Source organism: Papio anubis, chromosome 4 (assembly GCF_008728515.1).
Source record: "Papio anubis isolate 15944 chromosome 4, Panubis1.0, whole genome shotgun sequence".
NCBI classification, from domain to species: Eukaryota; Metazoa; Chordata; class Mammalia; order Primates; family Cercopithecidae; genus Papio; species Papio anubis.
The window spans coordinates 46330401-46358071 of NC_044979.1; the positions used below are offsets into that span (position 1 = coordinate 46330401).

The 27671-nt window shown below is 37.8% G+C and overlaps 1 protein-coding gene across 3 annotated transcripts; it reads right to left on the bottom strand.

Annotated features, from left to right (window-relative positions):
• Positions 1 to 1537: 1537 nt before the first annotated feature.
• On the bottom strand, positions 1538 to 27671 carry IFRD1 (interferon related developmental regulator 1). Of its 3 annotated transcripts, none has more exons than XM_003896489.4 (12): positions 27322 to 27671; positions 22274 to 22378; positions 22054 to 22138; positions 21096 to 21220; positions 18815 to 18972; positions 15972 to 16022; positions 15689 to 15867; positions 15490 to 15598; positions 9544 to 9678; positions 5377 to 5505; positions 4860 to 4955; positions 1538 to 2301 (listed from the first exon to the last, which is right to left on the bottom strand). In XM_003896489.4, the coding sequence occupies exons 1-12, from the start codon at positions 27413 to 27415 to the stop codon at positions 2212 to 2214; spliced, it is 1356 nt and encodes a 451-aa protein (XP_003896538.2). In that variant the 5' UTR covers positions 27416 to 27671; the 3' UTR covers positions 1538 to 2211. The 3 variants fall into 3 exon arrangements, with proteins under 3 accessions (XP_003896538.2, XP_009201976.2, XP_021791882.2); XM_009203712.4 differs by lacking the exon at positions 27322 to 27671 and adding an exon at positions 26481 to 27300; XM_021936190.2 differs by lacking the exon at positions 9544 to 9678.

The window sequence follows — 27671 nt, forward strand, 5'->3', positions numbered from 1 at the left end:
TCTAATCAAAATATTAGAAGGATGTGAAAGGATAAAAGAAATTTTCACCTGTCTTAATAGTAAGTTGACAAATGCCTAAAAAATAAATGGCTGTATAATCATATTATTTAGAAAACTAAAACCAAAAACTGAAGGCTGAAAAAACCGAGTCAGAAAAAACTGAAGGCTGAGTATCTCCCAGGATGGGACTGAGGAATGGGAAAGGATGGCGCAAGGGGCTTTCCGTATTAGCCTTGAAGTACCATTAAACTATGTTCAGGCTGGGTACAGTGGCTCATGCCTGTAATCCCAACACTTTGGGAGACCAAGACAGGTGGATCACTTGAGGTCAGGAGTTTGAGACCAGCCTGGCCAACATGGTGAAACCCCATCACGACTAAAAATATAAATTAGCCAGGTGTGGGGGAATACACCTGTAATCCCAGCAACTCAGGAGGCAGAGGTTACAGTGAGCAAAGATTGCGCTACCGCACTGCAGCCTAGGCAACAGAGCGAGACTCTGTCTCAAAAACCAACAAAAACCTATGTTCATGTAACAGTTCAATAAAAATTCATTTTTATTTATAATTACATATACATACATATATGCAATTGAATATTTAGAAGAAACTATACCATTTGCAATCTCTTTTCCATGGTTCTAACCTACTTGGAATATAACAAGTGACAACATACAAACAAGTTCTAGATTCTAAACCTGTTTTCCACTGTACTGTAACTGGGGGATGGAACTCAGCAACAGTGACTCCATACGACAGCAAATGATTTTCACCTAGAGGGAGCACCAGACTTCCAAGAGTTGTTGGATGTTGGAGAGGAACACTAGTTTGGAAAAAAGACCTTAAATGATTTTGATACTTCTCCCTACAGTGTATATGCTTCCCTATTCCTCACTGTGACCTACACCAAGAATATCAAAGAAACAAGTCTATGGATTTGAAATGGCACGTTGCTTGCACTATGTATTTTAATCTAAAGTTTATTAAATGTGAATGTGCTGTCAAAACGCTTTTCACAAAATGAAAGAAATATACCTCATGGGCAAACAAGCAGCAATATTCTTTTTACTGTTGTGCTTTTGAGACAAGGCCTCACTCTTGTCACCCGGGCTGGAGCGCAGTGGCATAATCGCGGCTCACTGCAGCTTTGACCTCCTGGGCTCAAGTTACCCTCTTGCCTCAGCACCCAAGTAGATAAAGAGTACAGGCACACACCACCACACTCATTTTTTTAAAATTTCTGGTAGAGACAGGGTCTCGCTGTTGCCCAGGCTGGTCTCAAACTGGGCTCATGCCATCCTCCCACCTCAGCCTCCGAGTGCTGATGACAGGCATGAGCCACTGCACGCTGCCAAGCAGCAATATTCTTGAAAGTCAGAAACCTTAATCCCAATTATGTATTGTTACATCCTTTTCATCTACTTTAATGTTTGCAAATATATACATAAAGTTTTGTCTCCCTGCCCACCTGGCCTAGTCATTTTGGACTCTGTACCTCAAAGCCATAAATAATGTTTCTTCTATTAGAAGAGACGCACTTTCGGTGTGAAAAAAATCTTTATTTCAAAGTGAAATGCACAAAGTCTCATACAGCAGATAAAATCAGTGTTACTGCTCTCAGACGTTAAGGTTAGCAACCTTTCCGGCATATGCTAATTCATCGTGAACTCCCAATAGCTGAACTGAATGGCTTTTAAGTACAACTGTAAGGTCTCATGGCATAATTTCTTTTGTTGATGCCAGTGACAGGATTTTAAAAGCTACATTCCATTAAAAATTAAAAATACAGCAGCTTTTCCAGGGAACTAGATCCCAAAATTGTATCCAGAACTCTTGTCTAAGATATTAAGTTAAATATCTTGTATGTATATATCATTATAGCAAATCAGTATTTTTGACAACCACAGTGTAAGAAATTAAACTTTGGCTAATAGTTTTCCCCATCATGAAATCAAAGTTTTTTGCTGTCTTCGTAAATAAATTATGACCAATTATGACATTACAAACACTTTATACATGTTTACTGATTTACAGAGAATATTTAATAATCAGAACTCACCAGTTTCAATACTGTACATTAAATTATAAGCAATATAACTCCTACTACAAAAGTTATCTAAGTTAATCCAAGATAAAAACCGTCTCTAGAGTTTAAATACATTGAAATAGAAAAAAAATAGAAATTAGAAAATAGTCTTCAAGTTCTGAAAATCTAGAAGAATTCTCCAACATCTGCTCTCTTATCTCGACATTTGCTTCTAGCTTTGGTTCGAGCTTTGAAGGCTGCAGAGTTATATAAATGCTGAAATGAAGAAAAGGAAAAACATGCATCAGTAAGACTTAAGATACTCTTATAAAACTGAAAAAGGGTAAAAGTCACAAAGAAAAGAAATGAACTAATTTGAACCTATAAACCTTTAAATGTTTATAAAATACACACAAAGAATGAAGAGTTAATGGGGGCCAGGTGAGGTGGCTCACACCTGTAATCCCAGCACTCTGGGAGGCCAAGGTGGGTGGATCACGAGGTCAGGAGATCAAGACCATCCTGGCTAACGTGGTGAATCCCCGTTTCTACTAAAAATACAAAAAATTAGCCGGGCGTGGTGGCACATGCCTGTAGTCCCAGCTACTCAGAAAACTGAGGCAGGAGAATCGTTTGAACCCGGGAGGCAAAGGTGGCAGTGAGCTGAGATCACACCACTGCACTCCAGCCTGGGCGACAGAACTAGAGTCCGTCTCAAAAAAAGAAGAAGAAGAAGAAAAAAAAGAGTTAATGGCTATTCCATATTCAGAAAAGCACTAATCAACTTGCAAAACACCAAGAAAATAAGACAATTTCAAAAAACAACAGTGAAAAAAGGACATCAACATTTAGTTTCATCCAAGAAAAGACAAATGATGACTAATGTGGAAAACAGTCTTACTTGGCTGTCAATTAAAACAACAAGGAAAAAAGTGATGAGGTGCCATTTTAATACTAATTAAATTTTTTAAATTATAAAACTTGAAGGTGTCAAATCTTTGTGTAACAACTACATGCCTTCATTCATTGCTAGAGGCAATTTAAATATTGTCTCCAATATTAGAGTAACTTTGGAAGGTAATCTGGCAATACATTATGCAGGGGATTTCTTCAAAAAAAATTATTCAAAAGAGAAAAGTATGTAAAAATATTAATGTTTCTTACAAAACTTAAAATGCCATACAAGAAACAACTATGTTCTATAAAATGTAATTAAACACTTCATACCCACCAGAATGGCTATAATTAAAATAATTATTAGTAAGGATATGGAGAAACTGGAACCTTTCTACACTGCTGATGGGAATGTAAACTGGTGCAGCAGCTATGGAAAAGAGTTTGGTGGTTTCTGAGAAAGTTAAATGTAAAACTATCATCTGACCCAGCACAATTCCACTCCTAGGTAATACCTCCCAAAATTGCAGAGAGCCTTTCAAAAAAAATTTTTGTATGTGAATGTTCAGAGCAACACTATTCACAATGGCCAAAAGATGCAAACAGCCCAAATGTCCATCAACTGTTACAATGGATAAACAAAATGTGATATATATCCATACAATGGAATATTATTCTGCCACAAAAAATAAAGCTCTCTGATTCATGCTACAACATGAACTTCCAAAGCATTACGATAAATGAAAAAAGTTAGACACGAAAGGTTGCATGCTATACAATTCCATTTATATGAAATCTCCAGAAAAAGTAAATCCACAGAGACAGAGAGCAGACGGTGGCGGCGGGTAGCAGAAGGGAAACGACTGAGAAAGAGAGGGTTTTCTTTTGAGGTGATAATGTTTTGGAACTAGAGTTGCACAACATCATGAATGTAATAAGTACCACTGAACTGTATACTTTAAAATAGTCTGTTATGTGAATTTCATCTCAACACAAAATAATATACATAAATTAAGGATTTCTGAAATGTAGGCTCGTCATGGTGGCTCATGCCTGTAATCCCAGCACTTTGGGAGGCCAAGGTGGGTGGATCACCTGAGGTCAGGAGTTCGAGACTAGCTTGGCCAACAGGGCAAAATCCCGTCTCTACTAAAAATACAAAAATTAGCTGGGTGTGGTAGTGCACACCTGTAATCCCAGCTATTCAGGAGGCTGAGGCAGGAGAATCGCTTGAACATAGGAGGCAGAGGTTGCAGTGAGCTGAGATTACGACAAAGCAAGATTCTGTCTCAAAAAAACAAAAAAAAACAAAAAAAAAACAAAAAAAAAACATACTAATTACTATTTAATGCTACAAACCCTCTTAAGTTTCCTCATTTGTAAAATGAGTCTGGTACTTCACTTAGTAGGCTATTATCTGATACAAAAGGACTATGTAAATCCTTATTCTTAAACATAAAAACTCCATAGAATAAAAAGAAACAAAATATGAACATCATTCCTATATTAAGATAGGATTATATGTAAAATATATACGTACATATTACATTTTAATGTGTTGTCAAAATATGTTTCATAAAATGAAAGAAATATACCTCACGGGCAAACAAGCTGCAATATTATTTTCTCCATTTTCCTTTTGAGACAAGGTCTCACTCCTGTCACCCAGGCTGACATATATATATATATATATGTGTGTGTGTACATATCCAAGTGTATTATGTGTGTGTGTGTATATATATATATACGTGTGTGTGTGTGTATATATATATGCCCCCCCACTCTACATGCTTTCTATATCTTTAGTACAGCTGTTCTATATGAAACATCATGAGAAACTGAAACTCCCAAGTATAGGTAGACACAGCTAACTTCGTGAAACCAGACAGAATCAAAGTTTTGGCGCATTTAGTTTTATTAAAAATAAAAACAAAACCTACCCTTTCAAAACGAGAAATTTTCATCGTTTTAAGTGTTGCAGCATCAAGCATCACTGGGGGTCCAAGTTCAAATACATTTCGAAGGAATTCATTTGACTTATGTGAAAGAAAAAGGTGGTACAGCTCAGTATTAAACATTATAGCTCTTTTTCACCAGATAGAGTGACTGATTAACAGAAGTTATGTGGAACCTACAGATATAAACTTAGATCACTTATTTTCTGTTTCTCAATATGAGAGCAAATTGTTTTCAATGCCTTGAATCTGAGAAAGCTATGTCAAGCTATTTGCTTTCATACGGACATCGGTAACAGTCCACCCAACTTCAACAATACAAAGAGGAAAAAAAAGGAACAGCTTCAGATTTATTCAAGTCTACTTTCAAAAATAAGTTTACTGTTTTCTAACACATGGAAGCACTCTGGATACCTAATTCATTTCAAAAGCCAATTAAGTGAGCTACATTCAAGACTGCTCCCTACTTTAAAAGCAAATACGTAGAAAGGATGATACTTACCTGTAAGTGGTACTGCATCCCTGATCCAAGAACCTCCTTAAAGGTGTCATAGGTGTGCTTTTTTACCCAGCAATCAATATACATGCGTTCAGGACCAAATTTAATGGTTTCTGTTGGAAAATCCCGTTCCTAACCAATGGAAGAACCAAAATTACCACAGGCACTAAAATGGCCCAAAGGGATCTTATGTAAACACAATTTCTAAACAGTCATATACATGCTGAGATAAATTAACAATATGGCTTAAACTGATACTGTCATACCTGAGATGTAGACAAACTATTGCTATCCTGTATGTAAGGGTACAGAATTGGTCTAGTTTTGATCAATTTGAAGGCTCAACTGAGTTTCAATAACTATTAAGGCACAAAACCACATTGTTGAGAACATCTTTAAATTTCAACATGTCTCAACAAACTTAAGAAAAGGTCAGGTGTTTTTAATGGCCTAGGATGGGAGAGGGAAGAAAGTTGCAAACAGTCAGGAAAACACAATGGCACCACAAACAGGGGGTGGTGAAATGATCAGCAGGGATCCAGGGAAGAAAGTGAGGGTAAATAGGGTTAACTGACCAAGCAAAAAGGAAAGGTCCAGCAACCAGAGGGCTCCAAGAGGTTTCAGGCTAGGTTTATAAGAAAATAAGAGGTAACACTAGAATCTAAGATTTAGTAATGGAACAATTCTGTCAGAAGACCATTTCAAAGGTATAACCATGGGAGTGCAGCCCAAATGACACGGAAATAAAAGTTAGATGGATAAAGAAAAGTCAGCTGGAATAGTGGTAGAACTTGTTAAGAAGAAAACTGGTTACTTAATTCTTCGGTAAATCATGAATATGTCAGAGCAACCAAGAAGGAAGAAGCTGACTGCCACAGGGAGAGGAGAAAGGAGACGGAACTTGAAGGACAAAACCACTCCACCTGCCTTCCAGACATCTACCTCAGCCCCTTCTCACTCAGCAGACAAAGTATATAATGTAATAGAAAAGACCGTCAACTCTAGACAACACAGACAGGCAAATTTGCGGGCTTGTGATTTCATCAAGTAACTTAACCTTGTTGAGTCTGTTCCTTTGCACGTAAAATGGGGCCATCTTTACCTACACTGCGTGAGGGTTATTACAGGTGTAAAAGAGGACACGCATGTGAGGCAAACACAGTGACAATCTGGTGCGTAACAGCAGCTCAAAAATAAATAACAGCAGAGTTATCTTATTTTAACCTTGTTTATTTCAGAAAACAGTAAGGCACCAGGAAAGAACTATTTCCCACCAACCCTCTATAAAGTCATCAGCATCCTTACCTATTATCGTCTCTCCCGGTGGTAACAGATAGACTTCTGTCCCTCCACAATTCAAGGTTAATCCCAATCTTTTACATCTATAGTCAATCTTCCATATCTGGTTGGTTCTGCATCATGGATTCAACCAACCATGGATTGAAAATATTCAGAAAAAAATTGCAACTACACTGAACACGTACAGACTATTCTTTCTTTTCACTATTCCCTAAACAATAAAGTATAACAACTATTTACATAGCACCTACATTGTATTAAGTATTATAAGTAATCTACAGATGATTTAAAGTATACGTGCATAGGTTATATGCAAATACTATGCCATTTTATATCAGGGACTTGAATACTCAAATTTTGGTATCTGAGGGGGATCCTGGCACCAATGCCTCATGGATACTAAGAAACAGACTACGTTTTCAGATGCTCCTTTCTCCACTGGTTCCTTCTCCATAAATTGTCTCTATTATCTAGAACAAAACAAAACAACAAACCTTCCCGCAATCCGCCACTACATTCCAACTATCAACTCTCTTCCCCTTCCCATTACAGCCAAGGTTTTTAAAATAGTCAAGGCATACCATCTTCACTTAATCACTTCTCACTTTTCAATCCACTTCAATCTGGCTTTTCCCTCATCAGTCCACTGAAGCTGCTCTTATAAAGGTCACCAAGGACCTAATCGACAGACCTAAGTGAAACCGGTTACTCTCTCACTTGACCTATCTGTATACAGGATTGGGCCATGCTCAAAGAGCACAGAACAGTGGGTTCAAATTTCAGCTCTGCTACTTAACTATTCTCTATTCCTTTGGTCCCCATTTCTCCTTTAAAAGGAGACAATTCTATTGCTTAAGAGGTATAATGAAATGAAGTAAGAAAACTATGGCAAAACACCTAAAATATTAAGTGCTCACTGATTTGAGGAATGCATGAGCCTCAAGAAAGGTTTTAAATGAAAAGAAATGGTGCGGCAGCCACTACGACACCTAAGATGTTTACATCTCCTTTGTGGCAGTTGAGCAACCTTCATTTAAAAGACCCATCTGAGAAGCTGGGTACTCCAGAAAAAGTTAGGTTCCAGTGGAAAGAAAAAGAGAAACAACCCTTAGCAAGGTCCTGAGGACAGGACTTTCTCAGGCAGGTGCATTGAAGCAGAGGCTGGAGGGACAAGAGAGATCCTGAGATGAAGAAAAGAAGGTGGGCAGGTAGATCACTATGGCATAGGAATGGCTTCCATTTAATAGTGTCTGAGGAATACGCAACAACGGGCTGTTAATACTGGTGTAGGCTGTGTCTTCCTCTGAATAATCAGTACTGAGTGCTATGGCTGGCCCAGTTTGACGGCCAGTAGAGACCCTTACAATCTACTACTTAAAGGTGACGCATCAGGGCAGAAAACTTGAAATCAGGTCCATCCAGAAAATCTAGGACATGTCATCATGTTTTTGAAAACTATAGTATCTCAAAAACAAATCTAAATATAGGAATAGTTTATAGTTACTTAAAGAAAATGGCTTACTTTAGAGATACTGCCACACTAATTATAAGACTAATTTTAATTCTTAATATGGATACTTGCTCTAGTTAGGTTTTTTGTTTTTTAGACTATAATATCCAGAGTAAATACAAAATACTACTATAATGTGGTAAGTCAGCATTAACCAAAGTATTTAAATGCCAAAGGATCTAATTTGTATCCTAGATTTTACTTTTTAAAAAATAGATTAAAATTAAGAAAGTAGGATACATATAAGAATTCCTTGGAACATATTAAAACTGGATCTGGTGTGGGGTCTCACTATCTCCAGTTTAAATTCTCATTTTAAATTTTCATACACACATCAAGTTGAATGACATTTTAAAGATATTCTTAAAATAACTGCTGTATCAGATAGCAATAATCTTAAGAAACACACCCTTTAAATACAAAAAATATTTACCTGGGTTACCAAAAACAATTATTAAAGTTTTCAGTTTTCTCCAGTGAGACTATCTTTTGTCCTATAGTTCATTTTAGCCATGCATTCTAAACCAATTTATTTCCCATATAGATTGAAACAGGTTTGAGAATTATAGAAGAAATTCAAGCATCAGATAATGATTTTAAGTGGCCTTGTTAAAATGCTGGGTTTTGTTATTTCAGTTTTTAGCCTCCAGCTTTCCTAGAAAGATCATGAAGAGCTCTGGCACGGTGGCTCACACCTGTAATCCCAGCACTTAGGAAGGCTGAAGCGGGTGGATCACGAGGTCAGGAGTTCAAGACCAGCCTGGCCAAGATGGTGAAACCCCGTGTCTACTAAAAATACAAAAAACTAGTCGGGCGTGGTGGTGGGCACCTGTAATCCCAGCTACTCAGAAGGCTGAGGCAAAGAATTACTTGAACCTGGGAGGCGGAGGTTGCAGTGAGCCGAGACCGTGCCACTGCACTCTAGCCTGGGCAACAGAGCGAGACGCCATCTCAAATAAATAAATAAACAAACAAATAAAAGACAATGAAGCTGGGTTGGAGTCTAAGGGGTAGGCAATAACTTACTAAATTCACAAAAAACACTGTACACTAAGAATGTATATGCTAAGCACCACTGTTTAAATGACAAATACACCAAGGTCAAATACATTTCTATCACTATGAGTCTTTTGATTTAAAAGAAAAAAACTAAAATAAAGTATCTTTATACATCAGCATTAATTTGCCTTTGAAAAAAACAAAAGTCTTCACTTATATTGTTAAACACCTGCTAGGCTGTAAAATGAGATATTATTTTCAAAGGTGAAATTCAATCAACAAAATGGCCCAATTGTCAAGTTTAGTAGCCTGACACAATCCAATTCAAAACGAGAAGCTATTACAGCATTTAAGAAGCCTACCTCCACTGCCCTCAGGACATCTCTGAAAACTGACCGCTGTTTTCTCTTGTCCACTTTGGCCCGATGTTTATTTCCATCTGTTGCCAAGGCCCTAAGCACTTGCGTCAAGGACTCCATGTCTTCATAAAAAAAGTCCTGGTCAAGAAAAGCAATTTTGTTTCCTTTATTGTTTTTCTTTTCTGACCTCATATAGAGCTAACAAAGAACAGTCTACCTTTGGAAAATATCCAGTTGCATAGGGCAATGTAAATCTTCATGGTGTTTAGGGACTAGGCACACATAAACACATATTTTCATGAAATAATCGAACCCAGAAATGCTGACTACGAGATGATGTACTGCAGCAAAACAATTAACGTTCCCCTTCCAAGTTCATGCATCCAACAAATACTTCTCGTGTTCCCACCATATATGAGACATTACTGGGATTTCGAAATTCAGTGAGAGACAGATATACCAATATAGCTTCCACTCTTGGCTTCCCAATCCCCAAACCAAACATTCACAGAATTCCAATTATTCTTATGCCAAAGGCATAAAGCTACTAGTAGTGCTTTTAAAGCACCTACTTTCTAATTTACTGCCATACTGCAAATAAGGAATAAAGCACATAATTCAGGTGATTAAATTATTTAAGGCAAGAACAAGTTTTAATCCCTTTCTGGGGCACAGCTGCAAAATGTATTGAAATTTGCTGTGACCTTAAGCAGATTACGGGCTTCCTTGTCATAGTTAACGTGGCTATGCATTTAAGAAGTCTCTTTTATTTGTGGTGTTTTTATTCCCTAACTCCATTTTACAACCACACTAAAATCTAAAAAATGAGTCAAACTTATTTAGCTGATCAAAACTAGAACAGATACTTCTTACTAAGAACCCAGGAGATGGGCAATCTCCAGTTCTAGTTTATTCATACATGTTTAACATTTATTGCATTAGAGGTTAAGAATCATTTAACTTAGGCCGGGCGCGGTGGCTCAAGCCTGTAATCCCAGCACTTTGGGAGGCCGAGGCGGGTGGATCACGAGGTCAGGAGATCGAGACCATCCTGGCTAACATGGTGAAACCCCATCTCTACTAAAAATACAAAAAACTAGCCGGGCGTGGTGGCGGGCGCCTGTAGTCCCAGCTACTCGGAGGCTGAGGCGGGAGAATGGCGTGAACCCGGGAGGTGGAGCTTGCAGTGAGCCGAGATCGCACCACTGCACTCCAGCCTGGGCGACAGAGCGAGACTCCGTCTCAAAAAAAAAAAAAAAAAAAAAAGAATCATTTAACTTATTCAATTAAAATAACAGCTCTTCTGGACCTTCTTGGTTTCTTTTTATGTCTAAAATGAAAAGGATTATTACACTGGTGAAAAATAAGCTCAAAATTAATGTGACAGATATTCTAGCTTTTAAGTACATAAATATCTTCTTGTCATATTTCCAATTACATATTCTTAACTATTCCAACAAATGTTTTCCTCTAATGTTCCAATCAACCTCCTGTATCTAAGTTAGAGACAATACTCACTAATAAGATGCAAAGTAGGTATTAAAATAGACCAAACTGTGTTTAAATTCCAAAGAATCAACTTGCATCATAAAAAGATGGGAATAATTTTATTTATAAAAAACAAGTACATGTCAGGGACTAGCAGTCTCCTACTCATTTTATTGGCTACTTGTTCTTTTACAGTATTCTAAATATATATATGTGTGTATAGCTGTATATGTAAAGGGTTTTTTAATTTGTATAGAATAAATCAAAATTTAAGAAAATTCTATACATTATTTTAATTTGTTCTAAGAAGTGAGAATCACTGCCAGTGATTATCAACTGGGGATGTTCTTACTTCCCACTGGACATTTGACTACGTCTGAGACATTTTTGGTTGTCACAACTAGGAGAGGGGGGTGCTATCGGCACCTAGTGGGGAGAGGCCAAGGATGCTGCAAAATATCTTTCAATGCACAAGACAGCCCCCATCCCTACAACAACAAAATATAATCCAGCCCAAAATATCAATAGTGCATGCTGCGGCTGAAAAACTCCACCGTAATATAATCTTAGCAATGGATAAAACCCAATCAAGTTTAGTTTGTGAATCACCAAGTTCAATATCCTATTAAAACTTGAAAAATTAAATGCTAAGTATTTTAGAAAAAAGGCTCTAGAGAGTACTTGGGCATTAAAAAGAAAAAAAAGGAAGGAAGGAAATAAAATGTAACATGTAACTAAGAACAGGCCATAAACAGCTTTCAAAAGCCTATTAATTGGAGTTTAGGATAATTATATAATAGAGCTGTACCACTCTGGGGCAAATAAAAAATGAGCTCCCAGAGAAATAAATAAATTATCTTAATATACTCTTATCAATAATAAAAAGAAAATAGCAGTCATTACTACACAACAGGGTCAAAAATCCTAGATTAGAATCTCAAATCTACTACTCTCCACACCAAGTTTTATAAATTATAAATCTATCTTATCATCTGAAAAAAAGATAATATCCACCCTCTCCAACAATGGTTGTAAGCATTAAAAAGACATAAAAATAAATTCCCCAATAAATTCTGAAGCATTAACTATTACATCAATATTCTAGATTTGGAGGCACATAGAACTCACATTTTTTAAAAAATTTGTGTAGCAATCACAAGTATATGAGGCACTTTAATATTATACGTAAGACACAGGTTTTGCAGTCCGAACATCTAGGTTTGAATCACAAGCATCCGCCGCGTAGATCTACACAACCTGACAGAACTACATTAGCAATCTGTCTCAGGCTCCTCTTATGTAACAGTTATCACCACCCACATCTCATAGGTTTATCATAAGGAACTATTAGAAATATATAAAACACAGGAGATAAACATCCATTACGTTATAGATCTTACTGTTATAAATAGCCTGTTTGAATCTAACACAATATAAATACAACAAACTGGTCAGCTGAAGATAATTATTTCAAAGCAAAATAAGTTACCAATTAAATGGTTTCAAAAGCTGAATGGAATTAGGATGAAATGAAACCAAAGAAAATTTCTGGAAAAGTTTAGGCAGACAGGGTGAGATGCTTAAGGTCACAAAAACTAACCATTCCCCAAACTATTATTTCTATACAGAAGTCACTGGAACACTCATTATAAACAAAATAAGCTGGGTCTTGGATAGCTAAGTATTAAGAAATAAAAATCATACAAAAGCCTAATATTAAAATAAAACTTGAGGCCAGACCGTGGCTCTATATCTATAATCCCAACACTTTGGAAGGAGGAGGGAGGATTGCTTGAGGCCAGAAGTCTGAGGCTGCAGTGAGGTATGATCCTGCCACTGCACTCTGGCCTGGACAACACAGAGAGACCCTGTCTTTAAAAAGACTTATTTATTTCAATTCCTACTCACCAAGGCAGAATATCTTTGTCAAGGTATGGAGATATTTTTACACAGGGTCAGTTATTATACAAACAAGGGAAAAAAACAAGAAGAATGCTAAGTTGCTGCTTCCAAAGTATAAAATCTAGGTGATTTCAGATTTTACTTCCCAGGAGTATATTTGGTCTTTTATTATCTTTTTTTCTCTCTATGATATAGCACTTCCCCTGTCCGCTCAGCTGGGGAATGGAATGGGTGAGACTTGGAAAAGGTCTAACTAGATTTTGTTAAATTTTCCCAAGTTGGGATTGCACCAGCAATGGCTCCCAAGATCTTAATTCTGCCCACCAAATAATGTCTCTCTTATATTGTTACTCTAGAGTTCCTAAAAGGCCACTAGCAGACTACTGCCAAACGCAATACTCAATTCAACCAACATTCCAAGTAACAGCTACCACTTACACTGTACCTATCATGTGTTCTCAACAACTCTATGAGGTTGTGACTAATAATTTCTCCATTTAATGATAAGGACACTGAGGCATAGAGAAGTTGCCCAATATTATCCAACTAGTAAGAGAGAAAGAGATCTGAAGGTAGGCAGAACAGCTCCAGAGTCTACTATTATCTAATTGGTTATATGGCAAACATCCATCAACCTAGAACTCTCACAAAGGAGTAATAATTACTAATTTCAACTTTGAACAGTTTATTATTTTTATTTAACTAACTCATTCATTAAAATCCAACCTAAAAGTTAGCTCTTCGAAAGTTTTTTTCTAAGTCTCTCGGGCAGAATTCGTCACATCACTAGATTTCAAAGTTAATAACATCAGAAAGTAAGTCAGCAAAAGGACTTGAATAATTCAAAAACTCATTTGCTGTATGAACCCTATTTTAAATCTGTCCATGTTTTTCACTAACACCCTAGATTTCATTTTTGAACACCCTATAACTATCCCCCAACCAGCACCCACATATAAGAAGCTTATTTAAAAAAAAAAAAAAAAAGGCAAATAAAAACACTAGGTTCTATTTTGTAACCCAGTTCATTTTTGCCCTTGGACAAAAATTCAAGTCAAATGAAGTATGTCTGGATGAGTTCTCCTAGTTATCTTGTGTAATTTATTAAGTTAGAGAAAAAATATGTGTGTGTGTATATATATGTATGTGTCTATACATATAATGTTTATACAAACTTAAATTCAACACGTATAATTAAAACTGCATTATGACTTCATTTTAAAAATGCATTTCCAAGGAAAAAAACGAAAAGAAACTGCCATTTCTGGCCAGTAGAGGAATGTAAGTGTAAAAATTGGGACATCTGGTTTCCATGCCTTGAGGTTAAGAAGGTATTAACTAGCTCAGTAAAATTAAATTAATTGCTAAATTTGAGTCCAATTTCTCACATAAGGAGAATTATTAGCTACTGACAACATTAACTTACTTTCCATTCCTACCTACTGTAATCCCTCAAACAAAAGGAGTGTAGGGGAGGAGAGAGTCACTTCACACACAAAAATTTTAAGACTGTAAACGTTCTTCAATACAGGCCTAGAATGGAATGTGAATGACTATACACGGCAGAACTGTATTAATCCTGTTTGGGACTCTTCACTGTTAAATAACTTCTTTAAATGCAAAAAAGTTTCATTCTGAAAATATACTCTTTCTCCTTAAATTAAAAAGCAGCTAGTAAGTAATTCAAGGTTGGCAATAATATCTACTATTTAGTTACCCATTTCCCATATGTTTAGTTTTCTTATTGGATCCTTCACAGATTCAGTGTGAAGGCAGTCAAACCTGCTCCTCATTTCTAAATATCACCACAGTATCTGAATCACGTATCTTAAGAATAAATTCTCCCTTCCAATGGTAAGATTTGAGGCATTCCTTTATCTTAGCAATCCTTAAAATAGAGATGACAAACTAGGGCTACCAAATGACCCAGTTTGCCCAAATTAAAGGATTTCCTGGAACATAAGATGGTAAGCACTAAACCAAAAACAAGTACAAAGCAAACTGGGTCGGCTGATCAAACTATCACAAACTCAAATCCCATCGAGAGCCAACCCATGGTAACTAACATCTGTGAGTGAACAAGTGAATGGGTAACTGCAAAGCACATGTCCCGTCTAATGAGCAGTGTTTATTTCCATCTTTGGCTTAGAGAAGTTACTGAACCCATCTCATCCCAAACCTATTTTATTCATTTGTTTGATATTAATTATGAAGTATCACGTGCCTTCATTAGCTTGATATATCGGGTATCTGAGAAATTCAAGCAGTTTCATACAGTTTACACTAGAAAAAACTCTCTCCATGAGCATCCCTAAACTGCAGTTCTATAGACAGCAAAAATTAAGTATAACAAACCACAGTCAAACATTGCTCTACAACCCCTACTGGTTTCCGCTCTCTAAAGTATTATACCACCACTGCCAAGAAGCAGGGAAATAAATCACTGAGTTCTCAAGCTGGCCATGTTCCAAAGTTATTGTCCAATTCTCAATTGCAAGGTAATGATGGAACAATGGGCCTTGTGACACAAGCTTTCTCCTCTGCCAGTTAGATACTTACACTCTCTATTCCTCTGGCCAATTCAAACAGAAGTGCCAAAGATTCACCAGCAGCTATTCTCATGTTTACATCATCACAAGAGAGGAGGCTTGGAAGTTTATGGAAATGCCTAAAAAACAGTTAGTCATTACTATGTGAATACAACCAATTATGTCCACTAAATGTTGCTTTTATAAAACATGAAACTAAAAATACATACATCTCAAGCTTTTTCTTCACTTCATTGATTGGGCATATGGTCAGCAGTAGTGTCCATGCAAGAAGCGAGCTGATATGAAGCATTGTATTAGGGGTGCTGCAAATAACAGTAGTGTCTTTCTCTTTGAGATAGGACTTAGTGAAGATATTTTCAAAACATTCCAGAGTTGAGTATAGTTCCTAATGCATAATAATATGAAGTAAGATAACCACCTTAAATTAGAAATAACCACAGATAAATTAGAAATAACCACAGATAATAGAATCAAAGGTTTTTTACTTACAGTAATGTCATCTGTGGCAATAAAACAGCAAACACCAAAGCAAGTTGCACACTAAAAAAAAAATATATATGTATAGACATTAATGATTTTATTTCTTATTAATTCTACATCTTCCTGCTTTTATAATTCAACGTGAAAATGTTCTCAGCAACATGATATATTAGGTCCCAAGCACTGTATATAAAAGAGGTGAGGAGAGAAAGAATACTGAACTAAGATCAAAGGAAGTGCATTTCAGTTCAAGCTCTGCTACCAAACTCACAGCATGACTTTAACAAAGTGATTCTGTTCTTCTTCGGTCTTCTCTTATTGATCCATAAAATCAAAAGCATGCAGAAGAATTACATAATTTCTAAAACAATTGCAGCTCCATAATCTATGATTTAAATTACTGAATTATTTTTATGAGTCTATGTCAGTAAAGCATTCTGAAAGGGTGAACTATCCCCTCGTTTCCTTTCTGTATGCTTTACAGGTGCTTACTGGATCATTTCAAACTTCAACTGTAATTCAAAGATAGAAAGCTTAGACATATGAGATAAAGAAGCCTGCCCTCTCTATTAAAAAGCCTTTAAAACACATTACAATTCCACCGGTTTTTTAGCTGTTAAAACTATCTATATTCTTTTGTTCTTATGAAGACTCTACTATGAAAACTTCTAAAAGAAATCAGCTTCCAAGAAATAAGCACACAGGAGCAGAAATTTCATAAAACGTAAATAACTGTCTTCAAACTTCCCACCTAATTAATTAATCCTATTAATTCAAATTTCACTTATTCTGGATTATGCTGAAAAGAGGCTGGGAATCATATAATTGCCTTTTGTTTGCAGAGGGGAAGGGCTAAACAAAAGTGAGTACACTATATGATTAGAAAGGTAAAGCTTATCGAATAAAACACTTAGAACACAACACTTACACAAGCCATCTACCTGCAACATAAACAGAAGCCTTCAATTCTCAGAAAATTTGTTTTAACAAATTAATCCGTATAAAAACAGAATTTGTTATCTGAGATTTTATTATTCTACATTTTGTTACTAAAATTCCCTCATGTTGTTCTAAGTATTATTAAAGCTTTAAGTCGTTAAAGTCACCACTGGCATCAGGCCCAGGTTTTAGTCAGTTCTGTTCCGGTACTATGAGGATATCTGTGATATTAATCTGCTTGGTGTCACTATTTTATTTTCATTATATCATCCTGGTAAAAACTGAACACTGTTAAAATTTAAAAGTAGCCGAAGCATTAAAGGAAATGTTCAATCCATAATCCCTTCTGCTAAGTAAGCAGCAGAAGCAAGGCTACATGGTTCCTTTTGATGACTCTAAGAAAAACAGCCAATTAAAAACTAGAACTGGCTGGGTGCGGTGGCTCACACCTATAATCTCAACACTTTTGAGAGACCAAGGCAGGAGGATCACTCGAGCCCAGGAGCTCAAGGCCAGCCTGGGCAATACAGCAAGACCCATCTCTACAAAAAATTAAAAGTGAGCCAGACAAGGTGGCACACGCCTATAGTCCCAGCTGCTCAGGAGGCTGAGGCAGGAGGATAATCTGAGCCCAGCAGGTGGAGGCTGCAGTGAGCCATGATTATGCTACTGCACTCCAACCTGGGTAGGAGAGTGAGACTCTGTCAAAAAAAAAAAAAAAAAAAACCCTAGGACTGCCTCAATTTAATATGGATTCCATCTGCTAAACAGGGAGACTAAGGTTTTTTAAAAATCCACAGCAACTCGGAAGTATGAAAAAGAAAATGCCTTTAAATGAACAAAAAACTCACATATAATCAAAATTAAGTGACTGCTCCAAAAATCTACCCAGCAGAGTGTCTTCTGTCATTTTAGTACGAAATTATACCCATAGTTCCACATGATTTAAAAGTTGCATATATTCCTCAAAAAGGAGAAAAGAAAAAGTTAAGTAGCAAAAGCTAATTAAATATTTCAGTATTACTAACTACTGGAGGAAACGGAGATTACTATGAAGTTGCCAAACTCCAATTTCTTTGCCTCCAGGGCAAACAACTAGACTATTCCCAGCTTCCATATGCCTGGTAAGCCAAGGAACTAGATGCAAAAGTGACATGCTTTGTCTGAGTCTGTCACCTAGCTACCCTGGCTGCCATATGGAGAGAACCTAGAGGTGGGTGAAGCTGCAATGGAGGCCTGGGGTTCCAGCCAATTTGCATTGGATGGTGATGATAAGAAGATGAAATACATTTTTACCAAGCTACTTAGACAAAGATTAATGTCACTTAAGTAACACTAATAAGGAAGCTGATTCAGATAATCAATATTAAAAGTATTACAATGTTTCAAGCTTAAACTGATTCACTTGTTTAAAAAAAGTTTAGGATCACATGTTATTTTTCCAAATCCACTAAGACCACATCAGATGTTTCTGTGACAAAGTAAAACATGTCCATATGATCATTTGTATCACTTACTGCCACACCAAAAACAAAATATAAAACCCCTAAAACCCAAAATCTAAAGTCAAGTGTTATAAGAGGTAAACATCCAACAATTAGAGAATGAAAGCTTTCTCAAACCCCAAAATTGGAAGACTATTTCGCAAGTCAGAATTTCAGAGTTTCCTATGTCTACCCAAATCCATAAATATAGAATTAATTATTATTTTTTTTTAAGATACAGTGTCTGGCTTTGTCTCCTAGGCTACAGTTCAGTGGCATGATCATAGCTCAATGCTGCCTCAAACTCCTGTACTTACAAGATCCTCTCTCTTGCCTCAGCCTCCTGAGTAGCTGGTATGGTACTATAGGCGCACCATGTCTGGGTATCATGAATAGACAGATCTATAAATGTAAATATCTTATACTTACAGTTTGCCTAGCCTGGATACTAGCCGACCCATCACAAATTATTTTCTTTAGGATTGGTCCAAGAGTTTTCAAAATCTCTTCACTTTCAATGCCAGGGCCCAGCTGAATACAAAGAACAGATGCTAATGCTGCAGCTGCGCGTTGCTCATCACTCTTACCTATAAAAGCAGCCAAGATGCAATCACAATAGTCTTTTCAGTAGACTCACTAAGACAGTAATTTCCCAAATTTGATCAATGACAAAATAGCATTTACCATTTTTGAAACCCCATGCTCCAGGCTTTGATGCAAGTTACACACTTAGGCTAAAGAGCTCAAACTATAAAGACAGACAGACCTCAGTCAAATCCTAGATTCTACTTAGTAGCCAAATGATCATCGATTAATTACTCTTATTCTCTAGAGTTCCTCATCTGTAAAATGGAGATTAATACCTATCTTAAGGGAGTATTTCAACAGTTCAACTAAATGTGTTTCAAACCAATTTCTGTCTTCAAACTCCTTAATGTACTCATATAAACAGTGCTCAAATTGCCCTTGAATTAATCTCCTAAGCATTTCAGATGTACACAGTCCATCAGGTAAACCTTCAGGGTTTCCCCACCAACTTTTTTTAAAATAAATACGGGATTAAAAATAATTCTTTAAGACCATAAAAAATACATTTATTAACTTTTTTTTTTTTTTTTTTGAGACAGGGTCTCACTATCACCCAAGCTGGAATGCAGTGGTGCAAAAAATACATTTATATAAAGGTAAATATAAATTAACTCTTGAGAACTGTATATACCACAGGTGAGGTGTGGGGCAAATACTAAACTTAAACTATTACCTGATAAATTAAAAATGTAAAAAATATGCAAGCTAAAATGGAATTTTTAAAGGTCATCTAGTTTAACAACCATTATAGCATACAGTTTGAATGTAAAACACCTTTAATAGAGCCATTGTGTTATCTTTAAAAAGTTGGGTCTGCTATCAACTATACCAATAACAAGATATATAAGCTTAGATCCATCTCAGTTTTCCTAGGCCTTTCTTTATTCTATTCAATGGGAGAGGTGAATTTGATCAAAGGTTTCACTTACAACAAAATTTTTTACTCTCAGGTAAAATGAGAAAAATAAGAATATAAAGCTTAGTTCATTCAATTTTTTAAAAGTGCATTTCTACATTTTTGGTGCTAGAATATTTTGCTAATAAAACAATGATAGTGGAAGATAATTATTTTCATAATGTTCTTACTTGGCTAAGTTGGCAGACACCAAATCTTGTTTTGTTTTGTTTGTTATAATAGAAACCAAGTATTGCTTTGTTGCCCAGGTGGTCTCCAACTCCTGGCTTCCAGCGACCCTCCCACCTCCATCTCCCAAAGTGCCAGAATTGCAGATGTGAACCACCATGCCTGGTCACAAGTCTTTTTAAATTTGGTGGTTCCTAAATCTGGTAAGTCTGGTAACACTGGACTTTAAGGTCTGACAACATTATCTTTAAGATCTCTCTTTGGTCTTAAAAGTTCTGGCCGGGCGCGGTGGCGCAAGCCTGTAATCCCAGCACTTTGGGAGGCCGAGACGGGCGGATCACGAGGTCAGGAGATCGAGACCATCCTGGTTAACACGGTGAAACCCCGTCTCTACTAAAAATACAAAAAACTAGCCGGGCGAGGTGGCGGGCACCTGTAGTCCCAGCTACTTGGGAGGCTGAGGCAGGAGAATGGCGGGAACCCGGGAGGCAGAGCTTGCAGTGAACTGAGATCGCGCCACTGCACTCCAGCCTGGGTGACAGAGCGAGACTCCGTCTCAAAAAAAAAAAAAAAAAAAAAAAAAAAGTTATATCGCTGTAACAATTTGAATTCCAGAATTTCTATTACAAAGTTCTAGAATTCAAGTATTCCAAGGGATATCCTGAAAATGATGTAATTTACAGGTATAATCAATGTTTTATATAAGTGCAAGGGAAAATGAGCTAGATGTCTGACATACACTTTCAAGCTTTTCTGGTAAAACAAGAGAATGACTATCACCTCTACTGATACAAAAAAGGATGATGACAATCTACCCCAATCCTTCTTAGTTTCAAGCTTTTTTTTTTTTTTTTTTTACGTAAAACAAAAAGTTCTAACAAGTCTCATTTTGAACTATAACAAGATGGTGTACTCCTTGACTATTAGAAAATTTTAAGAGTGGACCAGTGTTCCAGTGCTATTACTGAATGTTACCGAAAAGAAGCTAACACACTCCTTATTAGTTCTATGTCTGTGACTCAAAAATAAGGGCATTACCTTTTTTCAGGCAGCGTTCAATGCTATCAGTTAAAGTCATTCTTCTTTCCAGAATAAATTCATACAGCATTTTTGAAGCCAGTGCATTTTTAATACCTTCAAGAGCTGCTTGCCTTGTCTTCGCACTATTTAACACCCAATGTAAGAGAAAGAAGATCCAGTTGGAGTATACAATAAGTAACTTTTTAAAATCTTATTTCCTTCTAAACTTTATCTATGTATAGATTTTTTAAATCTAATTCTCATCAAGCTCTAACCATTTGTCAATAATATAATTTAATTTCCATCTATGACTCACCTTATTACACAAAACACTTAAGGCCGCTTTATATCATGGCATTTTTCTTAGTTTGATAGCCACAACTTTAAATGCCTACATAATATTTTATCGTTTCAATGTATGAGTATAGTTTCAATGTATTGTTTTCCTATATTACATATTTAAGTAAATTTACACTTTTTAAAAAACTATAAACGTCTAGAATTGCATCTTCAGGGCTCTTTAATTCTATTAAGGTCAGTTCTGAAGCTATAGTGAAGAAAAACAATCTAGCTTTGACATTTTTTCATATCATAACAACATTAGCAGACAAGCAGCTTAAAGCAAGGTTTCATTATCATTTCTAGTTGAAGATTAACTTTTAATTCAATAAATTCATTTATATTATAATCAAATACAGTTATGTATGTGCTGTTATGCTAGAATAATTACTAATCTGACTCAATCTAAATTCTAATGGCATGTTACCACACACATTAAAGTCCAATGGAACAAGAAACATGATCCAAAGTAAACAAATTAACCTTCTGGAAAAATAGATTGCTATTATCTGAGAGCTGTACAAATTATATATATGTAAGGTAGCTGATTAGAATCACACAGAATAATCACTTCTCTTAGCTTTTGACTAAGATCAAGCGTAGAATCACACAGAATGGAGTTTCCAGTATTGCCTACCTCTTATCCAGGGTTAGGTCAATTAATCCTTTCAACTTGTACTCTAGGTCTTCTTGAGTTCCTTCCTCATCAAGGACTTCTGGTCCTAAGAAATAATATAAACCAGCCATTATAATGTAAAAGAAAAAAAGACAGGGAACAATAGTATACCTTAGCTACAAGAATTCCTCCACCTGAAACATTTTATCTAAAGTCGCAAATTTAAATTTAAAACTCATACCATCTTCAGCAAAACTGGAAGGATCACTATAACCACTGCAATGGCTCATTGTTTCAATTGATGCATCTTCATCACTAAAAGGTTGAACATTTCGATGCTGGCCACCTATTAGGTAAAAGAGGAAAGAAGTAAGTTATTTTATTGGCATATATCTAAATATTTAACTTTGGAATTTTTAAGTTTACTTAAGAGAAATCCAGTAATAAAACCACAGACTCATATAAAAAGAGATAATTTTATCACAAGTGAACATATTTAAATATTCTTAAACTAAGTCAGTTCACCTAATACATTATTTCAAAGCACCAATGATATATCAACTATACGCATCAGTCCTCTAATAAGAGGCATTCTTTTTTTTTTTCTGTCCCTGTCGCCCAGGCTGGAGTGCAGTGGCGTGATCTTGGTTCACTGCAACCTCCACCTCCCAGGTTCAGGCAATTCTCCTGCCCCAGCCTCCTAAGTAGCTGGGATTAGAGGCGCACACCACCACGCCTGGCAAATTTTTTGTGTATTTTTAGTAGAGACAGGGTTTCACCATGTTGGTCAGGCTAGTCTTGAACTCCTGACCTCGTGAACCACCCACGTGATCCACCCACCTCGGCCTCCCAAAGTGCTGAGATTACAGGTGTGAGTCACTGCGCCCCCAGCAGAGGCACTCATTTTTTATGACACCAAAACTGATAGGAAGGTGGGCAGTGGCTCCCGCCTGCAATCCTAGCACTTTGGGAGGCCTAGGAAGGTGGAACACCTGAGGTTGGGAATTTGAGACCTGCCTGGCCAATATGGTGAAAGCCCGTCTCTACTAAGAATACAAAAATTAGCCTGGCATGGTGGTGCACACCTATAGTCCCAGCATCTCGGGAGGCTGAGGCAGAAGAATCGCTTGAGCCCGGGGGGGAAGACGCTGCAGTGAGCCGAGATGGTGCCACTGCACTCCAGCCTGGGCAACAGGCCAAGACCTTGTCTCAAAAAAAACTGATATGAAGATGAAAAAATTATTTCCAGACCATGATTTCAAATCATGAAGACAATGAAAACAGATCCAGAAATAGAGTGTTGTATCATAGATAATCATAAGAGTAAGACAAATACATTTTCCAATGAGAATGGCTGGGCTTAGCAAACACGAACTGGTGAATAGGTTTTTAGGTTACATATGTCTTATGTTAAGGGGAATTAAGGAGTTAAGACAGGGTAGTTTTAAAGACAACTTAAAGTGAGAGAAGAAAAAAAGGTTTAAAATAGAAGTTTTGGTATTTGATATAGTATAAAAGCCTATCAGATAAACTACCTTAAAGGGAAAGGTTCTATATAACGTGCAAGAGTTTAAAAGTACCATTGCTGGCGGGGCGAGGTGGCTCACACATATAATCCCAGCACTTTGGGAGGCTTAGGCTGGCAGATCACCTGAGGTCAGGAGTTCGAGACCAGCCTGGCCAACATGGCAAAACCCAGTCTCTACTAAAAATACAAAATTAGCTGGGCCTGGTGGCAGGCACCTGTAATCCCAGCTACTTGGGAGGCTGAGGCAGAAGAATTGCTTGAATCCAGGCGGCACAGATTGCAGTGAGCCAAGATAGCACCATTGCACTCCCTGCCTGGGCGACAAGAGTGAAACTCTGTCTCAAAAAAAAAAAAAAAGTACCAATGCTGTTACTAAAAAAAATAAAATCTTTTTAAAAACTAGAATCTTTCTTTCAACTTCATTAACTTCAGGAATAAACACACAGTCGCTTAGGGATTTTGCATTAAATAAAAGGCCTGCCAAGTCATGCACTACAATCAGCACTGAGTTAAGTCCCAAATGCTGCCCTAAAAGTGACAGTGAGTCACCTGACTAACCTCTGAACCTAATTCCCTTTCAGTAAAATCAAAGTTCCTATGTTCAAACGTCACCACCCTAAGGGTTTTGTTTTTTTTTTTAATGCTCCAAATTTAAGCCTGTTACTGTTGGGCTGGATTTTTTTTTTTTTAAAGGAGTTGTCTTTTTTTAAAATCAAAACAGAGAATTTAGCAGATTTTTAAATTAACACAGCAAGCAAGTGGCCTTCAGATTTGCTTGCTTGGTGCCAAAGTAGTAAAGCATAAAGATTAAGTAATGAAGCCAAAATCTCAAAATTTCTTAGAGTGCTTAGGACAGGAATAAACAAAAACCTATGACATCATACTCTATTTCTGGATCTATCTTCCTCGTGTTTATGACTGAAGTCATGGCAACAGATGAGTGTCATCTGATTAATTTTATTAACATTTATTCACAAGTCAATTCACAGATTTTCTTTTTCACAGCCTATTTCTGAGAGTATTCCTCCTATGCAACTCTTACTCTGGTCCCTTAACTCATCAGTATTAATGATTTCTAAGATTCGAGGGAAAGAAAAAAAATACACACATATATATATCAAGAAAAAAAACCCTGTATGAATGTCTGATATCTAGGTCAAACTCACCCACGTTGTGAGCCTAAGTACTGTGAAAGAGATGGCACTCTAGGTATATAAAGTAATTATTTCTAGAGAGCTTACTAACAAGGTTTTGTTCTTTCTTGAAAACATTCTCTTTAAATTAAGTGCTATGACATACCTGTATAAAAGAAGTCAATTTTATTACCTTCCTAAAACTCTCCACTAACATAAAAAATAGTTTAAGTCATTAAAGTAATAATGACAATTTGGTTATATAGTGGAGACCTCATTTGAATCCCATTTCTTCTAGATGTCATTTAAAAATACCAATTAGGTAAGTGGCTTGTAAGTAAGCAAAAGTTTGTGTAATTTTCCATCTCTTCTACTCAACTATTATTTATTAATTGTTTATTAAACACATAAAACATTCACATGGGACCAAGTTAAAGTTTCAAAAAGTAAATAAATCTCACCCCCATCCCTTTCCCCAGTTCCACCTCTGAGAGGCAACCACAGTTAACAAGTTCTAGTACATACTTCCAAAGATATTCAAAGCATGTATTGTGTTATAAATTAATCAAAGAATTATTTTCTATTTGTTTACGTATGATAAAATTCAGTGGTGAAATGCATCTTTTCTACTAAAATAGTGAAAAGGTAGCAGCAATAAAGTTGATGAAAGGTCACAAATGAGCCCTGAGGCAAAATTTAAAAGGCAATCCCCGCACAGCCACCAGAGTGGCACCAGAGGTACTGTAAGCACAAAGAGGGAAGGAGGCTTGCCCAGAAACTTTAGACGGGAATAAAGGTTTGTGCCTGATCTAGGCCATTACTAATATCATTACAACTTTCAAACTTTAGCTTTCAAACTTTTCCATTTCATCAACAAAAGGGTAAAAGAATAAAATAAGTATCTTCTAGAAAGAATTAAAATGTTTGATTCAGATGAGGAAAAGCTAAAACACAGTGGTAAGAAATATCCTCAGACCAGGCACTGTCCCAGCATCGTGGGAGGCTGAGGCAGGAGGATCCCTGGGGACGAGGGACTTCTGACCAGCCTGGCCAACACAGACCTTGTCTCTACAAAAAATGTAAAAAATAGCCAGGAACGGTGTCACATGCCCATAGTCCTAGCTACAGAAGGCTGAGGTGGGAGAATTGCTTGAGACCAGGAGTTAAAAGGTTGCAGTGAGCTATGATCACACCACACTGCACTCCAGTCTAGGCGACACAGACAGACTCCCTTTCCCTTAAAAAAAAAAAAAAAGTATCCTCAATTCACATAGAGCAACCAGAGGCCACAATAAACTAATTACATATTTTACATCTTGATAAAAAATGAATTTCATCAACATGGAGAGCATTCAAAATAAAGAGGCACCTAAAAAAATGGAAAAGATTGCTGTTTTAAGAATCTCTCCCTATGGTCAAGTATTAAATGTTTAATACATGATCACGAGTTTTTGAGCTTTCTGAATGCCAGTTTCCAATAACCTTTAACAACACAACCCGCATATTTACTTTTCTTGTGAACAAAGGCATATCGTTCTGAGTGGCAGCCGTGGCAGAGTGACAACTGTGTTCAAAAATACCTAACAGCTAGTAGTTCCAGTGCGATAACGTCAGAGAATACTCCAATATTTAACTCCTGTTTAAATTTCTAAATAAAATATTACCAGGTTATTTAATACTCGATTTGAGTTTATTGGGGTCTCTCCTAGAAGGGCCTTCCAATTCCAATTGGAATCCTTTTTCTTAACCATATAAGTAGAAAACCATAAATTCGGTTAAGCACCTACCCATCCCACCCAGGAAAAACTTTGACTTCGTAGCGAGGGCACAATAACCTCAACTTTTAGCCAACTGCAACCTAAGCTCCCCAACATCCTGGCTCTCTGGGGCTCACTGCAGAGAACATATAGAATGCAGCACAAAGGAGAACGCGTTTCTTTCCCCCGTGAGCAGGAGGTCGCCTCGGGTGATCGCAGAGGTGCTAGAGGTTCGGGGCTTCTGTAGGTGCCAGTTAGGGGCAGGAGCACAGCCTAGGGGGGAGAAAGTGGTCCCCCCGCCTCCGAGGCCTCCGCCTGGCCAGGTGGACAGGCGGGACGGAAAACTTCCCCGACGCCTCTGCGTCACCCCGGGCCCACCGCGCAAGGCCCAGGCCGCGTGACGCAAGAGCTCGTCCAAACCCGCCGGACGTTTGGCATCCCAGAAGCTCCATACTGGAGCCGGGCGCTCAAAGGCGGCCAGTGACGGCATGGACCCAACTCCCTGTTCTTTCCCACCCGTGGTCAGGGAGAGATCGGGAGAGATCGCCGCAGAGAAAGGAACTCTGAGAATAGTTCCTTTCCCGCCCAGCTCCCGGTCAGCCCCTGTTCCCACACACTCTCAGGCCCATGGACCCATTCCTCCCCGCCCCCACAGCCGGTGCCCAAGAGTCCGGTTCGCACGCCAGATTAAATCGCGCGAGGAGCGGCGCCCAGGGCACGCTGGGAATTGTAGTTCAGTAGCCAAACCACGCACCCTGGAAACGCAAACGTGTAGAGCAGAGAAAGAACTACAACTCCCACCGTGCCCAAGCATGGGAGACTTGCCAGCCTGGCCGGCAACCGGGATGCCGGCGGCGGGGATACCCCTTACCTGCTGTCGCCGCCGTCGCTGCAGCTGCTCCTGAGCCGCCGCCGCCAGCACTGCCACCGCGGTGGGGAGTGTTCCGCTTCTTGTTCTTCGGCATCGTGGGACGCCCGGTGCCGCCTAGAGTCGGAGCTTAGCGAGGATCAGCCGATGGAGCTGCACTTTTTACTCGTGCGTCTGTGCGGCGGGCGGCTGAGAGGCGAGTCTTCGGCTAACAACAGAGGCGAGAAACGGCGGGGGTAAGAGTGGGCGGTGGCGGCAGCAGAAATCCCCGTGAAGAGCTGTGATCGGAAACGATACATGTTTCTCTCTAGCGCGGGAGCTAAGGCGGGGCAGGCGAGGCCTCGACGCCTTAA

Excerpts from the sequence above, each read along its gene's own strand:
- IFRD1 (XM_003896489.4), bottom strand. The coding sequence starts at position 27,415 with ATGCCGAAGAACAAGAAGCGGAACACTCCCCACCGCGGTGGCAGTGCT. Across the intron at positions 15,599-15,688 it reads GTGAAGAAAAAGCTTGAGAT|GCATTTCCATAAACTTCCAA; the intron begins GTATGTATTTTT and ends ACTGTTTTTTAG. Across the intron at positions 9,679-15,489 it reads TGGCCAGAGGAATAGAGAGT|GACTTTTTTTATGAAGACAT; the intron begins GTAAGTATCTAA and ends TTTCTTGACCAG.